This window comes from Denticeps clupeoides, chromosome 14 (genome assembly GCF_900700375.1).
Source record: "Denticeps clupeoides chromosome 14, fDenClu1.1, whole genome shotgun sequence".
In the NCBI taxonomy this organism is placed as follows: domain Eukaryota; kingdom Metazoa; phylum Chordata; class Actinopteri; order Clupeiformes; family Denticipitidae; genus Denticeps; species Denticeps clupeoides.
In genome coordinates, this window is record NC_041720.1 from 8,538,995 (window position 1) to 8,563,368 (window position 24,374).

Here is a 24,374-nt window from a genome sequence, read left to right on the forward strand (position 1 = left end):
CGTGTGTGTATAGGCCAGTTATTATAATCGTAGAGAGCTGAACCCCTCACCCCGTCTCCGCCCCAGCGGGGGCTCGAACTCGCAGCTGACGGTCGGCGGCCCGTGTGCGGCGCTCTCAGAAACCCCATAGCTGCGAGGGGGACGCTGGCGCGCGCGTCGCCGCCATTTTACACCCGCCTGAACGGAAAGCAGCCAGCGCCGGGAGTCGGTGGATCCCCTTTCTTTCTCTCGGATCGCCCTCCCCCCGCCCCCCCCCCCAGAGTATCGATACCCGATCGATAGCTGATCGCCGCCGCGCACCTCGTCAGGACCGTCGGAAGGTAAGTACGGCCGAGGGCGCCGGCGCCCCTGAACAATGTGGACGGCCAGCCGGCTTTTTTTTTTTTTTTGGAAACGGGTCTCCCTCCGCGTGTGCGCCGGCACGCCGCGGCCCCCGGAAAGGCCTCGCCGTGCCCCGCACCTCCAGCCGGGAAGCCGCGGGCTCGGGCGGCGTTGTCCTGTCCCGAGAGGCTAGCTCGGCGCTCACTTCGCACGCTAGTTCGCGACCGACCGAAGTCGCGGGGTCTGCTGCAGTCACGTCGCCCCGACGCCCGGGGTTCGTGCTCCGCCGGTGTATCTGGCAGCGAGTCGGCGCTCCGAGGAGCTTTTACCCGCTTGGCGAGCTAGCTGGCTAGCCGGCTAGCATGGCTCGGGCATGGGCATGGCTCGACACGCTGACCGCGTCTTGACATTATTTTTATTAAATTAACGTCCCTTATTTAACCACTTGGACGCGTCAAAGACGGCGTGGTCGTGTGAGCGACATGTTGATGTGAAATACAATAAAATGTAAAAAAAAAAAAAAAATAGTTTAGTCGAGTGCGGCGTGCTTTAACAAGTCAGGCGCGCCAGTAGCCGTCAGCGGCAGGGAGGCGTCGTGGTCCCGCCCGCGGACACGTAAACGCCTCCCGTTTATTTTTCAGCGCCTTATTTCGACTCAAGCGACTCCATTTGCCTCTAGAGTTGAGTAGTCCGGACGCGTCGCTTTGTCGCCGGTCGTAATCCGCCTGACAGCTTGCAGAGATTTGCCCGTCGGGAATGTGGTCCGGACGGGCTGCAGTAACGGGGGCTCCGCCAGGAAAAGTTCGACCGCTGCGACCATCCCAAGACCATGTGCTTATCAGTGCTGTAGATGGTTTCCATCCCAATAGAGCTTCGGGGGGAGAAAAAAAAACACCAAAAATGGAACCTTTACCTTTTTTTTTTATTTTTTTTTTTTTATAAAAGCTGTGCCTACATTTACTATGTACCAGAAACAGTAGCACGTGCCCAATAAATCAATTTCGTGATAATTATCCAATCAAGTGCAGCCTCATTACGGTATTTGTTCTTTCTCTACATTATACATTTATACATTTTCTCTACATTATATGTAATCCATACATCTGATCCAGATGTATGGACGAACCCTTCTGACCCCCACAGTCCAGTTCTCTTTTGCTGGTGGAAGGTTTTACCTCTGTTATACGATACTGATGGCTTTGTATCTTTTTGCTGTTTTAATACCTTTTGGATGTGTGTATTTGTTTTAAATGCTTCATACTTGCAAAGTGCCATATTATTCAGGCCTATTGAGCGAGAAACTGCCCAATCTGGCAGCAGTGGCTGAAGCAGCAAGAAAACCTTTATCATTCCTTTACTGCTAATATAAGTACACTATATAATTACCATTTTGGATGAAAACATGTCTGCCGCCTGTTGGTTTACTGGCCTTCATTGCACTTTGGTTAAACTTGTAAATAGATTCTCTTTTTTTTTCAGTACTCGCGCATGCAAGGCTTGCATGGTGTATAAAGTATAGATTATGATTTTATATATATTTTTTTACATGACCCAACGTCTAAATTATTTTGGCTCATTGCATTTAAACAGATTGCTGGAGACATGGCAACAGAACATGTTAATGGGAATGGTACAGAAGAACCAATGGACACGACTGCTGCAGTTACCCATTCTGACCATTTCCAAAGTTTGTTAGAAGCTGGTTTACCACAGAAAGTTGCTGAAAAACTAGACGAAATTTACATAGCAGGTAAGGCATAATCCGAATACGAAATTTTGCTCATGGCCGTTTCTTGTACCTGGTAATTCCTTGCATGTTTTGTGCGCACACATGCTATCTGGAGTGGGAATTGGGAATCACAGAGAAGCAACTTTGTGTGGTTTCCTGACCAAAATGGGTACTGCAGTTTCAAACCAATCAATTCTATTTCAACCAGTGAACTGTGTGTATGTGTTCCTTAGAATGGAACGGAGGCCCTGTAAGGATTAGCGCTCTGTTGTTACAGAGCTAGCAGGAGAGGGTGGGGAGGGTGGGTGTGTGGCGATGGTTCTCAGGGGAGAGAAGGCCAGCTGGACCTGTGCAGGAACAAAAGCAGCAGCTGCCTGATGCATGGACAGGTGATGACCTTCTAAAGCGTACTGTGAACAGACACGCTGATTATTAAAAAGGGGGCTCTAAGGTGCAGGGAGGGGTTGTGGGTGCTCTCTCACAGCAGCTTCACTGTAGATAAACTCTGGGGGGGTGCACACGTAGGAGTGTGGCGTACTGTTTAACTCTTATTTACGCTCAATTTTGTAACTTCCACCCAGGCGATGACCTCTGACCTCACTGTGTGAGCAGCATGCATTGCTGTGATGCTTGACAAAGTGTTGACATAAGTGTTTAAAATGTCGCCCCTTCCCCTCCAGGCCTTGTAGCACACAGTGACCTAGACGACAGGGCAATCGAAGCGTTGAAAGAGTTCAATGAAGAGGGCGCGTTGCAAGTTCTCCTCCAGTTTAAGGAAAGCGATCTGTCACATGTGCAAGTAAGTGCACGTCCAGAGCCCCACACTCCCCATCAGCGTTTGGATGCACATCGCAACAACTCTTCTCTTTGCAGAACAAAAGTGCCTTTCTGTGTGGAGTAATGAAGACGTACCGACAGCGGGAAAAGCAGGGGACCAAAGTTTCAGAATCGAATAAAGGACCAGATGAAGCTAAAATTAAAGTATGTCAATATATATTAATATTATTAATGTCAAATTGTGAATATTAGGATGGAAGAGAATTACTTTTTTTTTTTTCCCCTTGTTAGTCACTGCTTGAGAAAACCAGCTACACACTTGATGTGACGACGGGTCAGAGAAAGTACGGTGGTCCCCCGCCGGAGTCGGTGTATTCTGGAGCCCAGCCCACTATCGGTACAGAGGTGGGGACCCTGTCATTTGCGATGAAGAAGGACTTTTGCTTAAATGTTTTCTCAAGATTTTATTTTAAAACCCAATGTGACAGACATTAGAATGGACCTGACCTTGGTATGATAATTTAAAAAAAATTACAGATGATTTATTGACCAATTCTTGATCAATCTTTAGGAAGTCCAACATTTTAATCTTTTTATTTTTAACATGATAGTTTGATTTTTTTTGCTGTCCAAGTGATGATGAATGTATTCTCTTCTTGAGTAACCCTAGTTACCCTGATGGTTTACCGCTAAGATCTGATTGGACAGGACTTATTGACACAGAATCTTTGGCTTTGTTACTGTTTAAGCTTACCATGTGTTTACTGGCTTTTGTCTTGTCAGATTTTTGTAGGGAAAATTCCTAGGGATTTGTTTGAGGATGAGCTGGTACCGCTGTTTGAGAAAGCCGGCCCCATCTGGGACCTGCGGCTTATGATGGACCCCCTCAGTGGCCTGAACCGGGGCTATGCCTTTGTCACTTTCTGCACTAAAGAGGCTGCTCAGGAGGCTGTCAAGCTAGTAAGTGTCTTCTGGGACCCAACTGTGATTGATAAGGGGTCACCAACCCTGGTCCTGGCCCTAGCTGTCCATCCCTGCACAGCTAAGATCTTTCCATGTTCCACCACAGGTAGAGAGGCCGAATCAGGGTTAAGTGAGTGCAGGATGAGAGCCCGCCAGGACCATGGTTGCTGGATGTTATACATTATGATTAATTAACCAGCCTACATTTCAAATGAAAGACTGACTGTCCCCTTGTTCCCGCAGTGTAACAATCATGAAATTCGCCCCGGCAGGCACATTGGCGTGTGTATTTCTGTTGCCAATAACAGACTCTTTGTGGGCTCCATTCCTAAGAGCAAAACAAAAGAACAGATTGTCGAAGAGTTTGGAAAAGTCACAGGTGAGGCCTGGCAGAAGAACCTTTGGTGGTAGTAGCCTAGTGGGTAACACACTCGCCTGTGAACCAGAAGACCCAGGTTCAAACCCCACTTAATACCATCGTGTCCCTGAGCAAGACACTTAACCCTGAGTGTCTCCAGGGGGGGCTGTCCCTGTAACTACTGACTGTAAGTCGCTCTGGATAAGGGCGTGTGGTAAATGCTGTACATGTAAATGTAAATCTTGTCTAAAACGATAATTACTTTGGAAGCACCTTCCCTGAATTGAATTTTGTTTAAATTTGCAGTGGTTTCGAGCTTTTATTCTCCAAATCATATTTGAAATTGTAAAGTGCATGGAATTAGGTAAATAATTTATTGGGGGGAAAATCATTGTTTTCTCAATTAACTAGTGGAATTTATTGTAGTTTTGACTAATATTATCAGCAGTTATGTTCAATTTGACTGATTTAAAGGAAAAAATGTGTGTTTTTTTGTATTACCCCCATTAGCTCTTGTATAAATGGAAGCTTAAATCGATTTATTCAAAAGGAGCTAGTTTCTATTCATTTACATTTACGGCATTTGGCAGACGTCCTTATCCAGAGCGACTTTCAAGTTACCATCTTCATATCTACATATTCTTATGTAAACATTTCATAGCTTGTTTCAGTGGTGGCCTAGCGGTAAAGGAAATGGGCCCCGTAATCAGAAGGTTGCCGGTTCGAATCCCAATCCGCCAAGGTGCCACTGAGGTGCCACCGAGCAAAGCACCGTCCCCACACACTGCTCCCCGGGCGCCTATGCTCACTCAGGGTGATGGGCTAAACGCAGAAGACACATTTCACTGTGTGCACTGTGTGCTGTGCTGCTGTGTATCACAAGTGACAATCACTTCATTTTCACTTTCTACTTATACATTTAAAGTTTCCTGTTGTTAGTCAGCACAGATATTGTGAGTGAAAGAGGTGTTTCTTAGACTTAATGTGTGGTTTCTTTTGGTGTATGTGAACATCTTCTTTCCATCTGTTGCCTCACCCGCGATGCTCCTTTTTGTTTCTTCTCCCACCAACAGAGGGCCTTAATGATGTCATACTGTACCACCAGCCAGACGACAAAAAAAAGAACAGAGGCTTTTGCTTCCTGGAATACGAGGACCACAAAACAGCTGCCCAGGCCCGACGTCGGCTCATGAGTGGAAAGGTGAAAGTGTGGGGCAACTTGGTGACAGTGGAGTGGGCCGACCCCATTGAAGACCCAGACCCTGAAGTTATGGCTAAGGTATGACCACGCCGATCTTCACGTTTGCGTTGTATCCTTAACCACATGATATTTGTGGTCAGCACGATTTATGAAGGGTCCGTCTGTTTTGTCCCTCAGGTGAAAGTGCTGTTTGTCCGAAACTTGGCTAACAGTGTTACAGAGGAAATTTTAGAAAATACCTTCAGCCAGTTTGGTAAACTAGACCGAGTAAAAAAACTTAAAGACTACGCCTTCGTTCACTTTGACGATCGGGAAGGAGCGGTGAAGGTGCAAGCCCTTATATGGTTTCTTCATTCAGCCTGCATGGTTGATTCAGCAAACTCACCACGTTTTGCATTTGTGTGTTCATGACAGGCACTGTCTGAAATGAATGGGAAAGAACTAGAAGGCGAACACATCGAGATTGTTTTCGCAAAGCCCCCTGACCAGAAGAGAAAAGAGCGCAAGGCCCAACGACAAGCAGCCAAAACGCAAATGTAAGAAACCAAACATCAGACAGTTCCCGAGTGGCCATTCCTCAAAGGGCCGTTACCCAGTGACCTAATAGCTACCCTAATGTGGTAGCTTTCCTATTAGTTTTTTAGATTATTACTTTAGTGTTACTGTCCGTTTGATGAGGAGGGTATTCTTTTCTGGAGTAAAGCTTGTTACACTGATTGTTTTCCTGCTAAGATCTGGCCGGACAGAACAACTGTAAAATGTGATTTAATTTAATTATTTTTGTGGCATCATATCGCACAGGATTAAATGAAAAAAAAAACAAATAATCGTCGACAATTCACCGACAAGCATATGAATAAAAATGCAACCAGTTTGGGGACAAGCTGGTTGTATCAGGCTGTGAATACAAAAAACATGCACGGTTAATAGGCTGCTCAATTAGCTAGTTTAACTTAAGCCATTTCAAGGAACTTCCCTACTGTGCTAGCTAGAACCTAGTCCTTTTTCAATAGGAGCGTGTTTCTAGAACACCCCACACGTAAAAGGAGATGATCCGAAATGAACGTGTAGGGTGGTAGTAGCCTAGTGGTTAACACACTCACCTATGAACCAGAAGACCCAGGTTCAAATCCCACGTATTACCATTGTGTCCCTGAGCAAGACACTTAACCCTGAGTGTCTCCAGGGGGGGGACTGTCCCTGTAACTACTGATTGTAAGTCGCTCTGGATAAGGGCGTCTGATAAATGCGGTAAATGAAAATGTGTGTGTTTGTGGTAATTGTGGATTCTTTTCATTCACCAGGTACGATGATTATTATTACTATGGCCCCCCTCATGTGCCCCCTCCTGCCAGAGGTCGTGGTAGAGGTAGCAATCGGGGAGGCTACGCCTACCCCCCCGACTACTATAGCTACGAAGATTACTACGACTACTATGGCTATGACTATCACAACTACCGCGGAGGCTATGATGACCCCTATTTCGGCTACGACGACTTTCAGGTCCCCGCCAGGGGCCGCGGGGGCCGGGGCACGAGGGGTGCCTCGCCATCCAGGGGCAGAGGGGCGGGCGCTCCCAGGGGCAGGGCCGGCTTCCCTCAGCGAGGTGGTCCTGGATCAAGTCGAGGGCCGCGGGGTGCCAGAGGAGGCGTGCAGCAGAGAGGCCGCGGGGTACGTGGTGCGAGGGGTGGCCGCGGTGGAAATGTAGGAGGAAAGCGCAAAGCAGATGGGTACAACCAGCCAGATTCCAAGCGGCGCCAAACCAATAATCAGAACTGGGGCTCTCAACCCATTGCTCAGCAACCGCTACAAGGTGGTGATCATTCTGGTAACTATGGTTACAAATCTGACAACCAGGAGTTTTATCAGGATTCTTTTGGGCAACAGTGGAAGTAGAATCGTAGGGCTTTGTTTCCGACCTCTTTTTTTTTTTTAATTATTAAATCAAAGAAAAAAAAAAAAAAAAAAGACTTCTCCCGATTGGCCCATTTACCTATATGGTTGCCTCTCTTTTACAAAAAATTGGTAAGATCTGGCAAGATTTGTCTTGTATATATTTTTAATGATAATCCGCTTGGACTTGAACAGTAGTCAACACTCCCTGCTTCTGGCGAAATTATTTGATTTTTTTTTTTTTTTTTTTATTGTTTTCAAGAAATTCTGACCGTTCAAGTTTTGAGGGAAAAAAAATCTAAAAACATAAAAATGAAAACTTTCAATTTTGCGATTATGTACTCAATATGTCTCTTTGGCTATAAAGTACTTTGTGTGTTCATATAGAAAAATAATGTCTTAAGTAACAGCAACAAAGCATATTATGTATTTAACAAATGAAAATATTATTTGTATGTTACAAAACAGAATGCTAGTATAATAGCATGTCTTTTTTTTCTTTTAAAGGAAGAAAGGACTTTTAGTCCAATAATTTTATTATTTTTTGGCTTTACATTTTGGCTTGTATTCTTTGCTGTTTGTCTGCTTAATAAACATACACACACCAGTGTACAAAAACCTACTCAAATTGTGTTTCAAATTCATGTTTGGGCAAATCTTCTCTTCAAATTTCTCACAAATTTTAAGCTCCTTGTGGAAGGAAAAAGGGTTAAAGGTTTGCCTAACGTTAGCCATATGCTGCAATGTCACCTTTTTGCATGCCATCCAATTTTTGAATCACTAAGTTCAAATCGGCATCTTCTTTCCACTTCCAAGTTTTTTGTATGTGTGGTGGCATACTCCATTGTTCCAGTTATGTTTCTTTGAGGTTTTGTATTTAATTCCAATGTGTGATTTCGTTAAAGAAATCAAATATTTTCTCTTTTATCATGATGGTCATGTGGGATATGTGTGGCTTCATTTTAAAAGGAGGCACTTCTCAATCCCTTTTGTCAATGGAGGTTTTTCACCTCTGATCCGATCTTGCATGATTACCAGTTCAATTCATTATAATTATTATAATTAAAGAGCAATGGGGGAGAAATGGTAATTGGCATGCATGACCTAGTACAAGACATTATAAACGTATGATTTGATTTTTACACGTCCTGTCCCACCGAAAATCACTTGCCACCTCTGAGAGACACAGCAAAAGCATTGTTCTGCTTGTTTTTATTTTCCTCCTCGTGCAGTAGCCTTGTGCATGTGAAAATGAAGGGTGTGGTTAGTAGTGGTAGTGGATGCTTAACACTTGTCCATTTTTTTTTCTCTGGACATTCCAGTTATTTGTCAGTAGTTCCGTGTTTGTGCTGTTTCCGTGTTTTAGTTCAGCTACTCTTTAATGTTTTTTGTGTGTGTGCTGCATTGATGACGATAATCATGATCTCCTCTAATTGCTTCCTTTTGTCACCTGACTAGCAGGGAAAAGGGGTCGAGGATGGTCCTGAGGCGTAACTATGAAGACTGACTATCTGTGTGGGGTTACACCAGAAGCTGCCAGTGGATGTGATGGTAAGGTTAACGCTAAGGCCCAGATACCCCCTGCCCCAGCCCGCCCCAGGCCCAGCCTTACAGAAGCAAATCTCAGACTGCTACTCAAATCCCATCTGTTTAACCCAAGCTGTTGTATCTTGGACTTACACCTTCTTTTGTTTTGTTTTCAACTAAAATCCTTACCAACTACATCCCCAAAGATAAAAAAAAAAAAAAGTATGTTGCACTTTGAGTCTGGATTTCAAATGGAGGAGTGACACTCACGGTCAAACCAATAACAGTTCTCATGGGCCAGCCAACCCGCTTCCGTTCACCTCCGTAAATCCCCCGTTTGAACTCCAGCCCAAGTTTGACGTGGCTCAGAAGAGCGTGACGATGCTATGTGTATATTTCTGTTGTGCCGACTGCAGCTTTATCATGGAAACATTCACGTTACTTTACCTTATGCCCCTCCTCCCAGTTTGGTGGATTGGTTAGACAATAATGTTCGCAGTTTTTTTGCGTGTAACCACCTGGCATGAGTGGTCAGGCATTCCAGGCACATGGTTCTTTTCAGAACTAGTCTTTGTTTTTTTTCAAGTTTTTTTTTTAAGGGTTGGTCAACTACCTCAGTAATGGAGGATTGAAACCGCCCGGTATGTACTGTAAATAGTCGAATGCGTGACGAAAGCAGGGCTCGTTCCCACCCTCCCGCTCCCCTTTTCCCCTGCAAGAAATATGCACAAGGGCGGCAGCGCACCACATGTACTTAAGAGTATAGTCATTTTAAAAACTGCCGCCCGGACAATGCGAACAGTCAAACTGGGCATGAAACCTTAATCTCATTTAATGAGCATGAACGAGCTCTGCCTTCGTCCCGTTTAACTGAATTAGATTCGGTTAAGGATAGTTACTGGTTGTATTATAGTTTTAGGGAAATGTTACTTTTGTAAAAGTTTGAACATTGATATGACTGACTTTTTTTAAGCACCTGCAGTGTCCCTTTTTTATCAAGGAAATATAAGTCTTAACTTTTTATTAATACTGTTTTAATTGACAACATCCCTCATGAAGGTTTGTAACATTATTGACCGTAAAAAAAAAAAAACAGATTTGCTGCCTTTTATTAGATGTTACCTGCATCTGTCCCGCACTATGTTCACCGTGGGGTGACGTCTGATAGCAGCAAGTGCTGGAGTAGACGGGGCCTAACCTTTAACCTTTTTATTCATGAAAGGGATACTGCAGCATTGACCTTTTTATACTTGGTTTATAGTGTGGATTGCAAAACGTAGACTGAGCACCTTTATTGGATTTTTTTTTTTCAGTCAGCTCCTTCAGGAAGTCTTTATTTTCACATAAAATCCTTTTTGGCAGTTTTAAACTTATTTGTCGTTAAATGTTTTTTTTTTGTTTGTTTGTTTTTTTGTTTATTTTGCATTCTGCAAATAAATTTTTATACTGTAAAATGAAGTTGTGTAACTTATTTTGTAATAAAGTCAATGATTTTCTTTACCAGTGTGTAGCAACCGTTTGTAGTTGTTGAAGACTATGGGAAATATCTGACTGTCCTCTGCATATTTCAGTCCCTATTCTACACCTTGCTCTTCACTAGCTGGATCGAGGTGGTTGAAAATGTGAAACCCGTTCAGGAGTGGGGTCCAGGACAAGTTTTTTTAAACACAGCTTTAGAAGGGGACTGATGGGTGTTACCGACACGGTAAATCCACTATAAAGCACTAGTGACTAGTTACTTACTGAAGTAGTAATTATATTATGTATATTTTATGAAATTCTACACATTACACTTTTAGGGTCACTTTCCCGTTCATGGAGTTGGGCTTGTCATAGACTAAAAGCATTTTGAATTGAGTTCTTCTTTGAAGGTCCCTTAGTCTAGGACTAGGTTTGAACTGACAATTAATGTCTCCTTTAAATTTACGACATTTATCAAGAGCATCTTACAATCAGAAGTGACAGGGACAGTCCCCCTCGAGACACTCTGGGTTTAGTGTCAGGGACACAAGGGTGGTAAGTGGGGTTTGAACCTGAGTCTTCTGGTTCAGCGGCGAGTGTGTTGCCCACTAGGATACTACCACCCTTTTCAACTAAAAACAGAAGTAGGACGTCCTCAAAAAAGATAAATGTTTGTGAACGAACTTTAGTAAAACAGAAGCTGCAAACCTCATGCACCAGAGCTGTTTCCCTGACCTGACCAGCAGACTGCCATCCCGCCGACCTTTGACATGCAACATAATGACAGAGCGCTGCTTCTGCTTTAGGATGGAACAGACTAAACGACAAGGCAGGTTTAATCGATCCTGCAGGCCAAAGCAAACATCTGCATAAAGGCCTGTTGTTACTGGTTACGCTTTTGTCCCATTTTAATACAATTTTTCGCCATACAGAGTAATATGCAGCCTATACTCAAACAGTGGTTCATTCTGCTGTCAGTTGCCAAGGAAACTTGAGGCCAAGCTTTCCAGTTTCAGGCAACAAAAACTACGTCTGCTAAAGACTCCGTATAATACAATCCAATATGAATTCCATAATGCAAGACTTTCATCTCCAGTGTCTGTTTTCAACCATGTGAATTTGGCCATTATAACCATTATGCATCGTGTCTGTCAGCTCAACTATACACTGCTTGTTGCACAATGTTTACATTACATTAAAAGAAAATGCGCATAGAATATTTTAGTTACGTTTTTTTGTTTCTTTGCACAGCAACACACTGACATTCAGCATTAGTACAGGACAAAACCATCTCCCCACACTGAATACTACTGGGAGGCTGAAAGTGGTTATAGTCTTACAGAATAATTTGAGATATCAGCTCATTTCTTATACAGAACATTACAGACTTACCTATGGTAATGTTTTTTATTAGGGGTGTAATAAAATATCGATAAAGCAATATATCAGGATATTTTATGCATCGATTCAGGGACACCAAATATCAATATTTTGGTATACAAATTTAGTCCACCGGGTAGTGCTGTCGAACATTTTCTTTAGTGAGGCCAGCAGAGAAGAGAGTCAGCATGGAACTACGACCTCCACTCCTGTAGATGGCGCTGTACAGCTGGGTACTTTGAATTACTTGGCAGTAAAATCGCAAAACATGACAGACTGATCACAGCATCTTGTTCGCCTCTGTGTTTACATTTTAAGTGAACTGTAGAATATCTCAACAGGGCCAGTATCACAAATATCATGATACATATCGTATTGTGAGATCCTTGCCAATACACACCCATAGTTTTTATTGACGCATGACTGGTTGATGAATGGTTTTTGATGTAACATTTTTCATGTGTGTTAAATTCGTCCAATTGATAACTAATAAATGTATAATTAGATGTGTAACAGTATAGGTGATGGCGTGCTTAAGTCTTAGAACAAGGCTATGACCACTTTAATGTATGCTGTTACATGAACATTCTTATCACCATATATCAAAGAAGCACATGTAACCAGGTTCTTTGTGTTTAAGATGAATATTATGTTTTTTTTCCAGCCGACATCTTCAAAAGAGAGAGATTTTTTTTACAGTCTCAGGAAGGGTCTAAGATTTGAACCCAGTTTAACACCCCAGAGCTCAGCAGTCATGTGGTTTTTCCCCAAAAAGACTCAATGTATTTCATCCAAGAATTTCTCCATGACAGAAAGAAGTTGTTCCTCTTGCTCGCTGAACTCCCGCTCTCAATTTCCCCCATTCCCTGAATTCACCCTCCGGCCGCTCCTCCCGCACGCTGAATTCCCATTCTCACTCCCACGCCTCACTAGCATGCCTCTCTAGACGTTCTCCCTCTCGTTTCAGCGTTCCCTCCGGGTCTCTCTCTTGTCCCTCATCTCCTCCCTCTGCAACCCCTCGATGTCCCGCTTCTGCTCCCTCTCCTCCTGCCTCTTCAGGTACTCCAGCATGCCCTTTGCCTCCTCTGTGGCCGTCCTTCGCGTTCACGCTCAGCTCGGGGTTGTCCATCGCCCTGTGTCCTGGCTGGTTGGTATTATCAACAGAGGCAAAGGAGAGCTGCAGTCCTTGGGGTTCGCCTGCTGGCCACTTCAGCCATTAAGAGAGTACCACTTCCAGGCTCGAGAGATCGAATCAACATCATTGGCACCATCTTATATCATCATGCTTTTGAGGCTCTAGATGGGGGGAGGAAACAAACATCATATATTTTCATTTGTACGTAACTCCACATGTGTTCATTCATAGTTTTGGTGCCTTCAGTGAGAATCTACCACTGGTCATGAAAACAAAGAAAACACATTGAATGAGAATGTGTGTCCAATCTTTTGGCCTGTACTGTATAAGAAGAACTTTATTTATCCCGAGGGAAACTATACAAAAAAGTAGAGTACTCACACTTATAAGCAGAGGTGCAGGTTCGAATCCCGGTACGCCAAGGTGCCACTGAACCCCGGGCGCCTGTCATGGCTGCCCACTTCTCGCCAAGGGTGACGGGTAAAAGTAGAGTACACATTTTGCTGTATAACCGTGTGCTGTGCTGCGGTGTCACTAATAAACGTAGTCCTCCATGTTTTGTTTAGTGTTTTTTTGTCGTAGTTCCGCGTCACGTTGGGCGGGCCCCGCCCCCTTTGCTGCTGGAAGCGTCCGGCTCGCTGTCGCCCCCGACCGGACGGGCGGAGTAACTGCGTCCGGCGCAGAAACCCTCTGATTGGGTACAGCGGGAAATTTGAAAAGCAGGCAGGGCGGACGGGGGCGACGGACGCGCTTTAATTCGGAACAAATGATTATATTCAGCTCGCGTGAAGTTTGATTGTCGACATTTGATTTGATTTTATTTTTTTGCAGGGCGCGTATAGGAATGGATGTCCGAGCTTATTTACAGTGAGTGCACTACTTGTGCTTGGTTAAGAGGTCCGGCTTCCACTGTTGATCTGAAGTTAGCTTTGTATGCTAACTCGAAACGGACCAAGCTCTTACGAACGAGACTATTTGCCCCCACATTAACTATTGAACAATTCTGAAAACTTAGTTTACCGAGTTAGCAGACTTAATGCCATACTGCGTAGTTTGCCAGGAGAGTAAGTTTAGTCTAGTCTGTGTAGAAAAAAAATGGTCGTGTATTTGGACGTCTGTGAAAATAGCTGCTGTTTTTTTTTTGCAGAACTTTTGAGAGATCCTTAAACGCCTACACTGGAGACGACCCCCTTGAACCGTGGGACGGGTATATATATATATATACACACACACACACACACACACGCACACACTCGATTCATATATTGTATACCGGCAGTTTGACAGGATCAGATTCACTGACCGTGGACATTTACACTCACTAGGAATTGGTCAAGACTGTTGATGTTGGCATTAAATAAAACCCCAGCTGGGAGAATGCACTTTAAACACGAACACTCATTAGAGAAAGGAGGTTTAAGTGCTGGCCTGGTTCGTGCCACTCTGGTGTTAGTCCGCAGTCTTGCTCGTTGTTATGTTGATGGTTCAGTGTCTCACCACTGAAGACCTCGGTACAGTTAGCAGTGAGTTCTGTATTCGACAGACGTTCACAGACTGCCTCTTACTCGTGAAGCAAAAACCTTCAAGTCTCCGCTTTCCCAAAGTCATGTGTGTCTGTGAACTCACGCACACATAGACTAACCATATTATCTATGGCTTTCACAAGTGTGAAAGTGCACAATGTACATGGATTTACACATGTAGTTTGACCACAGCTGAAAGGCACTATATTAATATATCTATTAATCATTCCCTGTCTTTCCATTTGGAACTGGAAATTTGACCGCATAAGTTGAGATGCACTTGTTTTGTGAATAGGTTTGTCCAGTATATAGAGGGGAGGCTGCCAGCAGAAGAGAAGCACAGCATATCAGTTGTTCTGGATCGCGTGGTCCAAAGATTTCTGGAGGATGATCGCTACCACAACGACCTCAGATATGTCCATCACTGCATCAAATGTGTACGTGTTTAGTCAAGTGCTTGTTTAAAATTGTAAAAATAATGTACTAATCGCTGGATTCATCCTCATATTGTTTGTAGGCAAGTTTTTACAGTGACCCAATCAAACTGTACAGCTACGTGTACGGCCGAGGCGTCGGGACCCAAGCTGCACCGCTCTACGTTGCTTGGGCCCAGCAGTTTGAGAAGAAAGGTCTTCTGCCACAAGCTGAAGCTGTTTACCAGAGAGCCTTGGAGAACCAGGCCAAACCAGCAGACTCTGTGCTTCAGGAGTATCGGTGAGGTCAATCGGAGAACATCTCCTGTATTTACATTGCTGTTGTTGAATGGTGGATTTTTCGTGGTCTGAGCCACATTTAAAGTGCCTGTGTAGATTTGTGCCTGTTTAAAAAATGGATGTTTTACAGGTTGTTCCAATGCAGGACGGCACCCATCGGTAAGAAGCACTTTGAATTATTCTAGTTGTTTGTATTCATTATCTGAGAGAATGTAATAATTTGCTTTGAATTCTTACATTGACAGATGCTGTTAGAAACCCTCTGCAGAATTCAAATTTGATCAACCAATCGTCCAGACAGAGGGACACAGTTCAGCCACAGTGCAAGGTAAACACTCCTCAATCATTAGAATTGTGCAATTATGGTGTCTGTAATTTATTGTTAATATTACCGCCCCCTTTCAGGAAGCTGGTGAACCTCAATTCCCAGATGACAAAACTGTTCACATGTAAGTTTTATGTCATAATTGCAAACGCGCATTATTTAAGTCCCCCTAAATACTTAAATTAAACGCTTTTTTGTCCCTCCAGAATAAGCAAATCGGCAAACTGGCCATCAAACCGGCCGAACAAAGCAAACGAAAATGTACAGTTCATATCAATGTACTGCGTAAACGACCTCGTGTCGGATGGTGTTGAATATTGTTTTGAGGAGCTACGGGCAAATCGCTACTGGGCGAAGCGCAAGCATCAAGAACAGCAGAGGGAAATAGGTAAAGTGTTCCCGACGCCTATGTTGCTCTTCACTGTCTGTATTTTAATGATGTTCTGCCTGTTGGTTTCTACCTTTTCTGTATACTTTAATATTCATGCAAATGTTTTAGAATTGATATTGTAACTAACATGTTAACATATGAGTCCTTGACAAAGCAGTCAGTTTGCACTTTGCAACATTTCTTCAATTTTTATACAGTTACACGATTTTATGCAGCATGTTTTCTGCAGTTTTCACTCTGATTCAGCATCCAGCAGTTGTACAGGTAGGACTCAGAAGGGCTCTTGGGAGCACTGACTATCTTTCTGTGCAGTGGGCGCACAACGGAGGCTTCAGGAAGACGAAGAGGACCTGATGCGGATGAAGAGGCTCCTGCAGGAGATGAGCAACATTGCGGCGGAAAACCCAACTCCAGTGCAGCAGGTAACGTCTGGTGTTTGCCGTGTTTTATTACCCTGTTCATAAAAATATCCCGTCACCATCCATAATGGTGGTAGTAGCCTAGCGGGTAACACACTCGCCTACGAACCAGAAGACCCAGGTTCAAATCCCACTTACTACCATTGTGTCCCTGAGCAAGGGGGGGGACTGTCCCTGTAACTACTGACAGTAAGTCGCTCTGGATAAATGCTGTAAATGTAATGTAGATACCCCCGTTAAATTTACACACACACACACACACACACACACACACACACACACACAAACTTTGTATATGATTTAAGAAGTTTATTCCAGTGCTCACCGTGTATTAATGTTTGTTTCCTCTGTAGGACCTTGTTGGTTTGGTGCCACAATCATCGCTGCAACCTGAATGTCCCCCCGTCCCAGTAAGAAATGAGGTGACCGGCAATCAACACTGTGGACCCCTGAGCTCCAGGGCCAGTCTGGGCCCGGCTCTGACAGCCAGGAGGGAGCCAGAGTCCCCCTCCTTACAAGAGCGCTCCAGGGCCCAGTCTATGGGCGGATTACTGGGCTCGGTGCAGCCCCCGCCTGCGTATGGAAGTTTTTTTGCCCCAGTGGAGTCGGAGCCCCTTCACCGCGAGCTGGATTTGGACCAGCAGGGTCCGGCGGGAAAGCATCTGTCCACCTCGTCGTTAATAGAATCCCAGCGCACCTCAGCGGCCCGAGCACAAGCGAACGAAAGCGCACACCCGGGTCTGCACAGAACCGAAACGATCGCTGGAGCCCAACCCGGACCAAATCGCTCCTTGCTGAGCTGTTCTGTGAACAGCTGTGTGAGCGGCAGTGTTATTTCCCAGCAGCCCCCCGCTGGGGATCAGTAAGTGTGGTGAAACTTGTTCTTTATACGCAGGCTGGTTGTTGTGTTTTGGCATATGTACAATTACAATAATCGAATAGTTTTTATTGATTACTGCCTTATGAAGTATGACATGGATTCATATTATAATGTACATATATTTGTGAAGTCGTGAATTAGAACACTTTCCAAAAATATTGTATTAATTTGATGTGATGTTTCCTAGTCATATTTATTGATCTATTTTAATTATTATTTTTGTTAGTTATGCCCTTAAGACCGTAGAGCCAGCAGAGATGGAGAGTTATAATGAAGGTGTTGGGAATGGTGAGTTTCTTGTGTCCATGACAACCCCGTTACCAATGCTTGACTTGATTATTACTTGCCTGGAACAGGTACAAGTTGAATTGCATGCAGCCACGAAGGTCTGGTGTGTGTCTGTTTCATGTCATTTTTGTATTTTCCTGCCAGTGTCCGGAGGGCCTGGCAACCGCTCCCACGTCACCCCCAACACGTCTTTCGGTCTGGCCCAGACGACGCCATGTCAAATTCTTCCCTCTCCCACAGTCCACACACGTGAAGCACTGGGTGAGCATAGGGCTTCTGGGTACTCTCGGGGTGATTTTCCTCCTTTCCTCCTTCTGTTTTCCTCTTCATCCCATCACATCGTTTCAGTTCAGTGCTCTCAAGGGCAATCAAATAAAGTCACTTATTATTTTCAGAAATTGAGGGGGGGAATCTTGGCTGCATTTGTGCTAAATAAATTATGCTAACATGGTGTTCTCACCTCTCCGAGTCACCTTGCCATCCCTGATGTTCACTCCTAGAGCAAATTATGGACATGTTCCAGGCCCCAACGTTTATGGACCACGGCAGCAGTTGGTTTGCTGAGCAGAGCGTCATTGATGCCGTCTACCCCAAAGCCAGTGAGTTTCAGTTTTTGAGCGAACAGTCTTAGAAACACTGCTTTCTGTTCCCTATCCACCATATTAGTTGCACCATATGCACCATAGATATGTATACGCTTGATGTCGCATTCAGCCTCTCAGCAGGTGTTAATATCGCAGCCACACTTGGACAGCATTCTGACAGCCACGCATGAGTGAAGAAAGAGTGCATAGTATTTCATAAGTAAGATTTTGTATAATCTTGTATCTTATGAAAGTTTGTGTTGCGACAAACAACGTTGTTCATGTTACTGACCAGAGCATCGGTCTTCCCACCTCAATCCCACAGAAAATGCACAGTTTCTGTACCAATGCCTGTATATATTGCAGTTCATTCATCATCTATTAGGGGTAGGGGTGAAAATATTGATACTTCACTTTATACTATATCCAGATTTTACGTGGTTATATTGTGTCGATACAGGGACCTCTATTGATATTATTGCATACAAATTCTGAGTTATGATGTTTTGGCTGAATTATTAATGTAATGTGATCCACCGAGGTCAAACACAGCAAGTTTTCGGTGAACTACAAACAGTAAGAAAATGAATGCAATACTGTGCCATAAAAATTTACTTGTATTTTATTGCATTAAAATGCATTTTACCTAACATAATGAATAATTGTGATTAATAATCGTGAATATTGATAAATTCTTTTTTGGCCATAATCGTGCAGCCATATGTCTGTAACAGTGAAAAGTGTTTTTATTATTATTGCTTCCCCAAATCTGGAAATGCATAATCATTTAACAATGTTAGGTAATGTTATTAAGAGGATGTTTGATGGAAACATTACATGATAAAATATGAATATTTGAGTTTATAAATTCTGAGATGCACCAGACATGAATGCTTTTTAATATAATATCCATTGTCTCTTGTTTTTAGGCCATGCTCCCGTGTCCACACACCTTCCTGCTGCTGCCCCTTTTGTGATATTTCAAGATGAAAATGATCAACAAAATCGAGCTGTGTAAGCACATTCTACTGAAACATTATGCAAATATATACATTTCGAAGTTTACGTTGAAACATGCACCTGTATTCGCAGGGGGATCGTCGCCAGTAATAAATCTCGGCCGCCGCTGGCCTTGGTGGAAATCCCTGTGTCGAAATCATCTCGGAATGTAAGATTTCATTCACGTTTCATGTTTTATTCCACATGGTGAGATATGGTGGTACATACTACTCTGGTTCAGCCGTGATATACGTGCTGAGCATGAATTGTATTTGTAGGCTGCCATTTCAGAACGATTCCTTGGCCAAAGGTTACACCCAAGATCATTTATGGTAACTGAACCAAAATTCTAAACTTTCATGACCCGTTTGCAGGACGGCCCGGCAGGCGCCGAATCGATGACTGATGAAACGGCAATGTGGGGGGCGTGTTCGAAATCGCTCGCTGCCTGTCCCAACAGCACCAGGGATTTTTCAATGCTGGCCAACCTGGTCTCCACGCCCTTCCACCCCAGCGCTCCTCACTCATGGGACCTGAAACCAGGTTACTGCACTTTACCTGTTGTTCTAATGTGGGGAGAAAACAACCCCCCCTGACTGCTTTGAACTGCTTTGAACGAAGATTCCTTTGTTTGTGTGTGGTTGTAGAAAATGATGCACCAAGGACATTTGGTGATTCTGAGGAAAACCCTTTCATGCGACAACCAACCAAACTCAGGTGCTTCTTCTCTGCTTCTGGAAAAGATATTGCTCATGGATTTTGTATTTAATTGATTTTATTTCATTTTTTTCCTGCAGCCCGATCATTGAGCAGAGCCCATCAGAAGAGAAGGTCTCGTCAGACGAGAGCGTAATGAGATCTCTAGGTACCATTGTGGGTGAAGGCCTCACTGCGGTGGCACTGCAAAGCCAGACCAGCTGCTCCATCAGCAACCACCCGCTGGCGGCTCTCTCCTTCCCTGATCACACGGTGACGCAGACAGACGAGGACGCGCCTCCCAAGAGTCCATCCGTGCCCCGCAAGTCCAGCTGGAGTATCTACCAGAGCCCGGAGAAGACAAACAAGCCACAGCAGGCAGAGAAGAAAGAACCGTGCTCCGGTGTGGCTTTACCTCAGACACGCACGTCCAATTCGTTCTTGTCTAGGGTCTCATTTCACGGATCTGAAATGGAAAGCGGTTCTCCTGAAAACCAGAGCCCATTCCAAACGGCACCGTGCGACGTCCCCATGAGCCCAGAGCCGCAACCGAAACCTGTCACGGATGTCCCCATGAGTCCAGATCCATCTCCCCGGCTGGACTGGTTCCACATTAACAGTCCAGTGCCAGAGCCAGAACCTGACCTGGATGTCTTTTTGAAGCCTAACAACCCAGACTGTTTGGTGTCGGCAAACTTTGGGCTTTGTCTGCCTGAGGTTCCACAAAGTCCAGACAAACGGTCGGTGCTTGAATCCGACGTGCCCATGAGCCCAGAACAAACTCCACTGATGCAAACCGTTCCCTCAGGTACAGCCATACATCTTTTTACGATGTATTATTTTAAAATAATATCGACTTAAACGCTCACCGAATAAAACACGAAACTGCCTCTTCTCACTTCTGCTCGATGGGGACCGTTAATCCCAATTCTTTAAACCCTCTGCAGGTGCTGTGGACATCGTGCCGAACCCCTGGGACCAGCGGCTCATTGATTCTTTACTTTCCACAGTCACCCCTCTCAATTCATACCCAGGCTTTACTTTCTGGGACTGCACCATCCCCAACATCAACCCCAAGATCACCGTGAAGATGGGTGAGGGGACTCACGGCAGAACACGCATAAGAAAGGTTTCCGCTGTGAAAGAGGATTTCTGGGCTGTAGAGCATTCCTGTAGCATGCGATAAACTTTATTATGTATAACTTTAATGATCAGCACGTTTTTAAGCACTGGGATTTCTGTGGCAGGACCAATGTTGTCCCATTCAACAAATCAAAACGTGTTCTTCAACCGTTTACTTGGGCTTAAACCTGAGGAAACCAGAAAATCACACCTTGAGTCCTCTTTTTCCCTCTACTTAATTAGATCAATGTTTTCTAATTTATTTTGTCCCCCTCCCTCCAAATCCATAGCGGATTATTCGTTGCGGGTTGATTTTGTCCTTGGAGAAGGAGCGTTTGCTACTGTCTACCAAGCCACGAATCTCACAACATCTGAGAAGCTCATTTTGAAGGTGAGAACAAGTCAATACAAAGTCTTTTAGGATTTTATTGTTTTGTTTGAAATATTGCTGGATCTGTCCAAATCCAGGCCAATCCAATTCTGTGGCTCAAAAGTTCATTTGTCTTGGAACCTTTAACCTTAATCCTCCGTAATCCTTGCATTTGTGCTCAATTAAAGGTGCAGAAACCAGCCAATCCCTGGGAATTTTACATCGACGTTCAGTTAAACCATCGCCTCCAGCCACGCGTACGGCATCTCTTCAACATCATCCGTGCAGCGCACCTCTTTAAGAATGGCAGCGTCCTGTTGGGCGACCTGCACAACTGCGGCACTCTGCTGGTACGCCTCTTCCTGGACCGTACCTCGCTCGAGGGGTCCAGGAGTCCATATATACGAGTCCACCTTTCCGTAACTGCTAGGCCACCGCTGAAAGTGCACATATATCATAGTTATGACAAATAAGCATTTGTGTGTTCCTGGGGGATGATTCTGTGTCTGAATTCAAAAGGGTTTCAATGTTCTGGGATGGAGAAGTTCCCACAGACAGATTTATTTTTGTTGTTCCTTTTTTTTATTTTTCTATTATATGTTCTATTATAAGTCTCATCTCAGAAATGGCACGAACAGGACGCTAGTCGTTTTGCACCTGATTCAAACTGATCCCTGTCCCCGCAGAACGCCGTCAACCTGTACAAGAACCGCAGTGAGAAGGTGATGCCCCATGCCCTAGTACTGTACTTCGCCTCCTGTATCCTGCACATGGTGGAGCAGCTGCACCGTGCCCGCGTCATCCACGCCGACATCAAACCCGACAACTTCATGCTGGGAGAGAGGTGCCTGTCCACGTCTGCTGCAGGATCATTTAACATCGGTGTTAGAGGAGATGTGGATCAGTAGGCTACTGATGGGCACAGATGCTGCTTTAAAAGCTCGTCTTTTGTGTTAAAAGAGTGTGAAAGCAAAGCCAGGGAAAGGCTGGCCTGACTAATGGTGACTCATGAAGCCACATTAAGTAATTCATGCTGAATAATTCCTGTTATGACAAGCATTGCTGTCTAGGTCTTAGAAGAGAGAACCTACTTTAAGCTTGTTCCAAAAAGGTTAAAAGGTCATTCTTGTAACTGCCTCTCCCAGGTTCTTGGAAAACGAGTGTTTTGACCAGGAAAATGTGGACCATGGCCTCGCTCTCATCGACATGGGCCAGAGCATTGACATGAGTCTCTTCCCAGAAGGCACCGCTTTCACCGCCAGATGTTTGACGTCTGGATTCCAGTGCACAGAGATGCTTAGCGGGAGGCCGTGGACCTACCAGGTAATCAGGCCTCCTAATAGCAGGGAGCTATTTAAAATATATATATATTTTTTTTTAATTGTGTGTACAAACTGTGATTCTGTTGTCATGGTAAATGTACAGGAGTTGAATCCAAGCTAATTAAAATGCACTCAAGTTTCGATTTAATTGAACGCATGTGTGTGCGCGTGCAGGAACAGTAATGTGCGTTCACATTTGTACTTGGCTCTTATGAAGAGTGACACGTGTCCTGCTTGGGGCGCAGTGATGGTAAGAGTGGACTTCGCGCTTATGACTCTGTGGGTTAGCATGTTGACAGCTGATTTATTTATTTATTTATTTGTTCCCGTCGGTGTTGGTTTATTAATTGTTGCCAATATAGATAATGTTAAACACAATTCTACAACCATGAACAGGGAGCACTTACACTGGTTTACTGGTAAAACTTACTTACTGTACATTCATGAATGAACATACGCAGCGCAAAGGCGTTCCGGAATTCTCCACCAGGGGCCTATGGGCAACTTTTGGCCCAGATGTTTGCAAAGGTTTGCCTCCTTCCTCTTTTTAATGTCCTAATAACACATGCTTTTGTATTTCCCTCAGACGGACTACTTTGGAATTGCAGGCACTGTGCATTGCATGATCTTCGGAACATACATGAAAGCGAGCAATGACAATGGTGTTTGGAAAACCAATGGGATATTCAAGAGGTGGGTCTCTTACGTCACTGTCCATGTTTATTGACCTTGCTTGCAAAGACGGACCTCTCGGACCACATCTGGCCTGTGTCTTCACTCAGGAACCCCCACTGCGAGCTCTGGCAGGAGTTCTTCCACACGCTGCTCAACGTGCCCGACTGCAGCTCCCTGCCCTGCCTGCGCAGCCTGCGCAGCCGCGTCCATGCCGAGCTGCTGGAGCACTACAGCACGAAGCTGCGCAGCCTGAAGAACCGGCTGGTCGTGCAGCTGCTGGAGGCGCGGACCGGGCGGAAATAAAACTCCTTTTTAAAATGGGCCTGCCTTGTTTTTAGTGGTATTGTCGAGCGTAAAAGTGACGTTTTTGCAAGTTTACCCTGTAATGTTCATATTTTGGATAAATGAAAACAGTGCTATGTATAGTAAGTATCAAGAAATGTCTGTGATTGTTTGAACTTTAATGACATAAATAAAATTGTCCTTCACGCTCGCATTACATAAAACTCCACGGTGTTTCCACTAACCTGCGGTTTGTATTTTATTTATTTTTATGGGTTAATTGTGATTAATCACGATTAATAAATCATTCAAACGTTATCTGCAGTTTCAAGTTTGTCCACAGGGTCGCGCTCGTGTTCAGAAAGCTCACCGGTGGAGCGTCTGTTTTATCAATGTTGGTACAATCAGTCAAATCCTAATTAGTTTATTTTATCCTTATTTTACTTAATCTCGACTTGATGGTCATCTAACGTCATTGTTTAATGTGCTGTAATTATTTCTAATAAATATATAAAATGTAATATGCGTATTTTGAGGGGGCAGTGGTGGCCTAGTGGTTAAGGAAGCGGCCCCGTAATCAGAATGTTGCTGGTTCGAATCCCGATCCGCCAAGGTGCCACTGAGGTGTCACTGAGCAAAAGCACCGTCCCCACACACTGCTCCCCGGGCGCCTGTCATGGCTGCCCACTGCTCACTCAGGGTGATGGGTTAAATGCAGAGGGCAAATTTCACTGTGTGCATCGTGTGCTGGGCTGCTGTGTATCACATGTGACAATCACTTCACTTTTTTTTTCTTTTTTTTTATTAGAAGTAGAGTGTTGTGTGAACATTCATAAAAGTCCGTCACTAGAATGTCATGATACATTTTGATGCATGAAGGAGCTATATTTTAATCTGGCTGCTGGAATATGTTTGTCATACCCAGCACCTGCGTTGCTGATCTTACTTATTTTAAATAATTTTCAAATAATAAAAAAAAAAATCCTTTATGTCTGAAACTCTGTAATATTACATTGTTAAATGTCATGATGAATTGAATT

General features: G+C 44.3%; 2 protein-coding genes and 1 long non-coding RNA gene across 9 annotated transcripts; 2 read left to right on the forward strand and 1 right to left on the reverse strand.

Moving 5' to 3' along the window:
- Nucleotides 1-188: 188 nt before the first annotated feature.
- syncrip (synaptotagmin binding, cytoplasmic RNA interacting protein) lies at nucleotides 189-10,269 on the forward strand. 7 transcript variants are annotated; one of them, XM_028953031.1, is made up of 12 exons: nucleotides 189-320; nucleotides 1,912-2,071; nucleotides 2,731-2,849; nucleotides 2,924-3,031; nucleotides 3,119-3,232; nucleotides 3,611-3,787; nucleotides 4,034-4,169; nucleotides 5,222-5,427; nucleotides 5,527-5,676; nucleotides 5,764-5,885; nucleotides 6,654-7,177; nucleotides 8,701-10,269. In XM_028953031.1, exons 2-12 carry the CDS (start codon nucleotides 1,924-1,926, stop codon nucleotides 8,727-8,729), a joined length of 1,833 nt encoding a protein of 610 aa, XP_028808864.1. In that variant the 5' UTR covers nucleotides 189-320; nucleotides 1,912-1,923; the 3' UTR covers nucleotides 8,730-10,269. The 7 variants fall into 7 exon arrangements, with proteins under 7 accessions (XP_028808864.1, XP_028808865.1, XP_028808866.1 ...); XM_028953032.1 differs by having other exon boundaries at nucleotides 6,654-7,162; XM_028953033.1 differs by having other exon boundaries at nucleotides 6,654-7,162; nucleotides 8,704-10,269.
- Nucleotides 10,270-12,150: 1,881 nt separating this feature from the next.
- Nucleotides 12,151-13,338, reverse strand: LOC114763623 (uncharacterized). The gene is made up of 2 exons (XR_003742365.1): nucleotides 13,127-13,338; nucleotides 12,151-12,906 (listed from the first exon to the last, which is right to left on the reverse strand). It is a non-coding gene; the product is annotated as an uncharacterized LOC114763623 (long non-coding RNA).
- Nucleotides 13,339-13,461: 123 nt separating this feature from the next.
- bub1 (BUB1 mitotic checkpoint serine/threonine kinase) lies at nucleotides 13,462-23,652 on the forward strand. The gene is made up of 25 exons (XM_028953157.1): nucleotides 13,462-13,612; nucleotides 13,893-13,952; nucleotides 14,564-14,705; nucleotides 14,786-14,982; nucleotides 15,112-15,140; nucleotides 15,227-15,309; nucleotides 15,387-15,430; nucleotides 15,513-15,694; nucleotides 16,010-16,119; nucleotides 16,470-16,978; nucleotides 17,223-17,284; nucleotides 17,429-17,545; nucleotides 17,785-17,883; nucleotides 18,798-18,882; nucleotides 18,961-19,036; nucleotides 19,242-19,410; nucleotides 19,515-19,584; nucleotides 19,665-20,371; nucleotides 20,511-20,657; nucleotides 20,976-21,076; nucleotides 21,244-21,405; nucleotides 21,742-21,899; nucleotides 22,201-22,378; nucleotides 22,964-23,070; nucleotides 23,160-23,652. Exons 1-25 carry the CDS (start codon nucleotides 13,590-13,592, stop codon nucleotides 23,353-23,355), a joined length of 3,813 nt encoding a protein of 1,270 aa, XP_028808990.1. The 5' UTR covers nucleotides 13,462-13,589; the 3' UTR covers nucleotides 23,356-23,652.
- The last annotated feature ends 722 nt before the right edge of the window (nucleotides 23,653-24,374 follow it).

What these genes read in the sequence shown, in the direction of transcription:
- syncrip (XM_028953030.1), top strand. Translation starts at nt 1,924, where the DNA reads ATGGCAACAGAACATGTTAATGGGAATGGTACAGAAGAACCAATGGAC. An exon ending in AGAGTTTGGAAAAGTCACAG is followed by an intron (nt 4,170 to 5,221) that starts GTGAGGCCTGGC and finishes TCCCACCAACAG; the next exon opens with AGGGCCTTAATGATGTCATA. An exon ending in ACCCTGAAGTTATGGCTAAG is followed by an intron (nt 5,428 to 5,526) that starts GTATGACCACGC and finishes TTTGTCCCTCAG; the next exon opens with GTGAAAGTGCTGTTTGTCCG.
- bub1 (XM_028953157.1), top strand. Translation starts at nt 13,590, where the DNA reads ATGGATGTCCGAGCTTATTTACA. An exon ending in CTCATGGGACCTGAAACCAG is followed by an intron (nt 19,411 to 19,514) that starts GTTACTGCACTT and finishes GTGTGGTTGTAG; the next exon opens with AAAATGATGCACCAAGGACA. An exon ending in CGACAACCAACCAAACTCAG is followed by an intron (nt 19,585 to 19,664) that starts GTGCTTCTTCTC and finishes TTTTTCCTGCAG; the next exon opens with CCCGATCATTGAGCAGAGCC.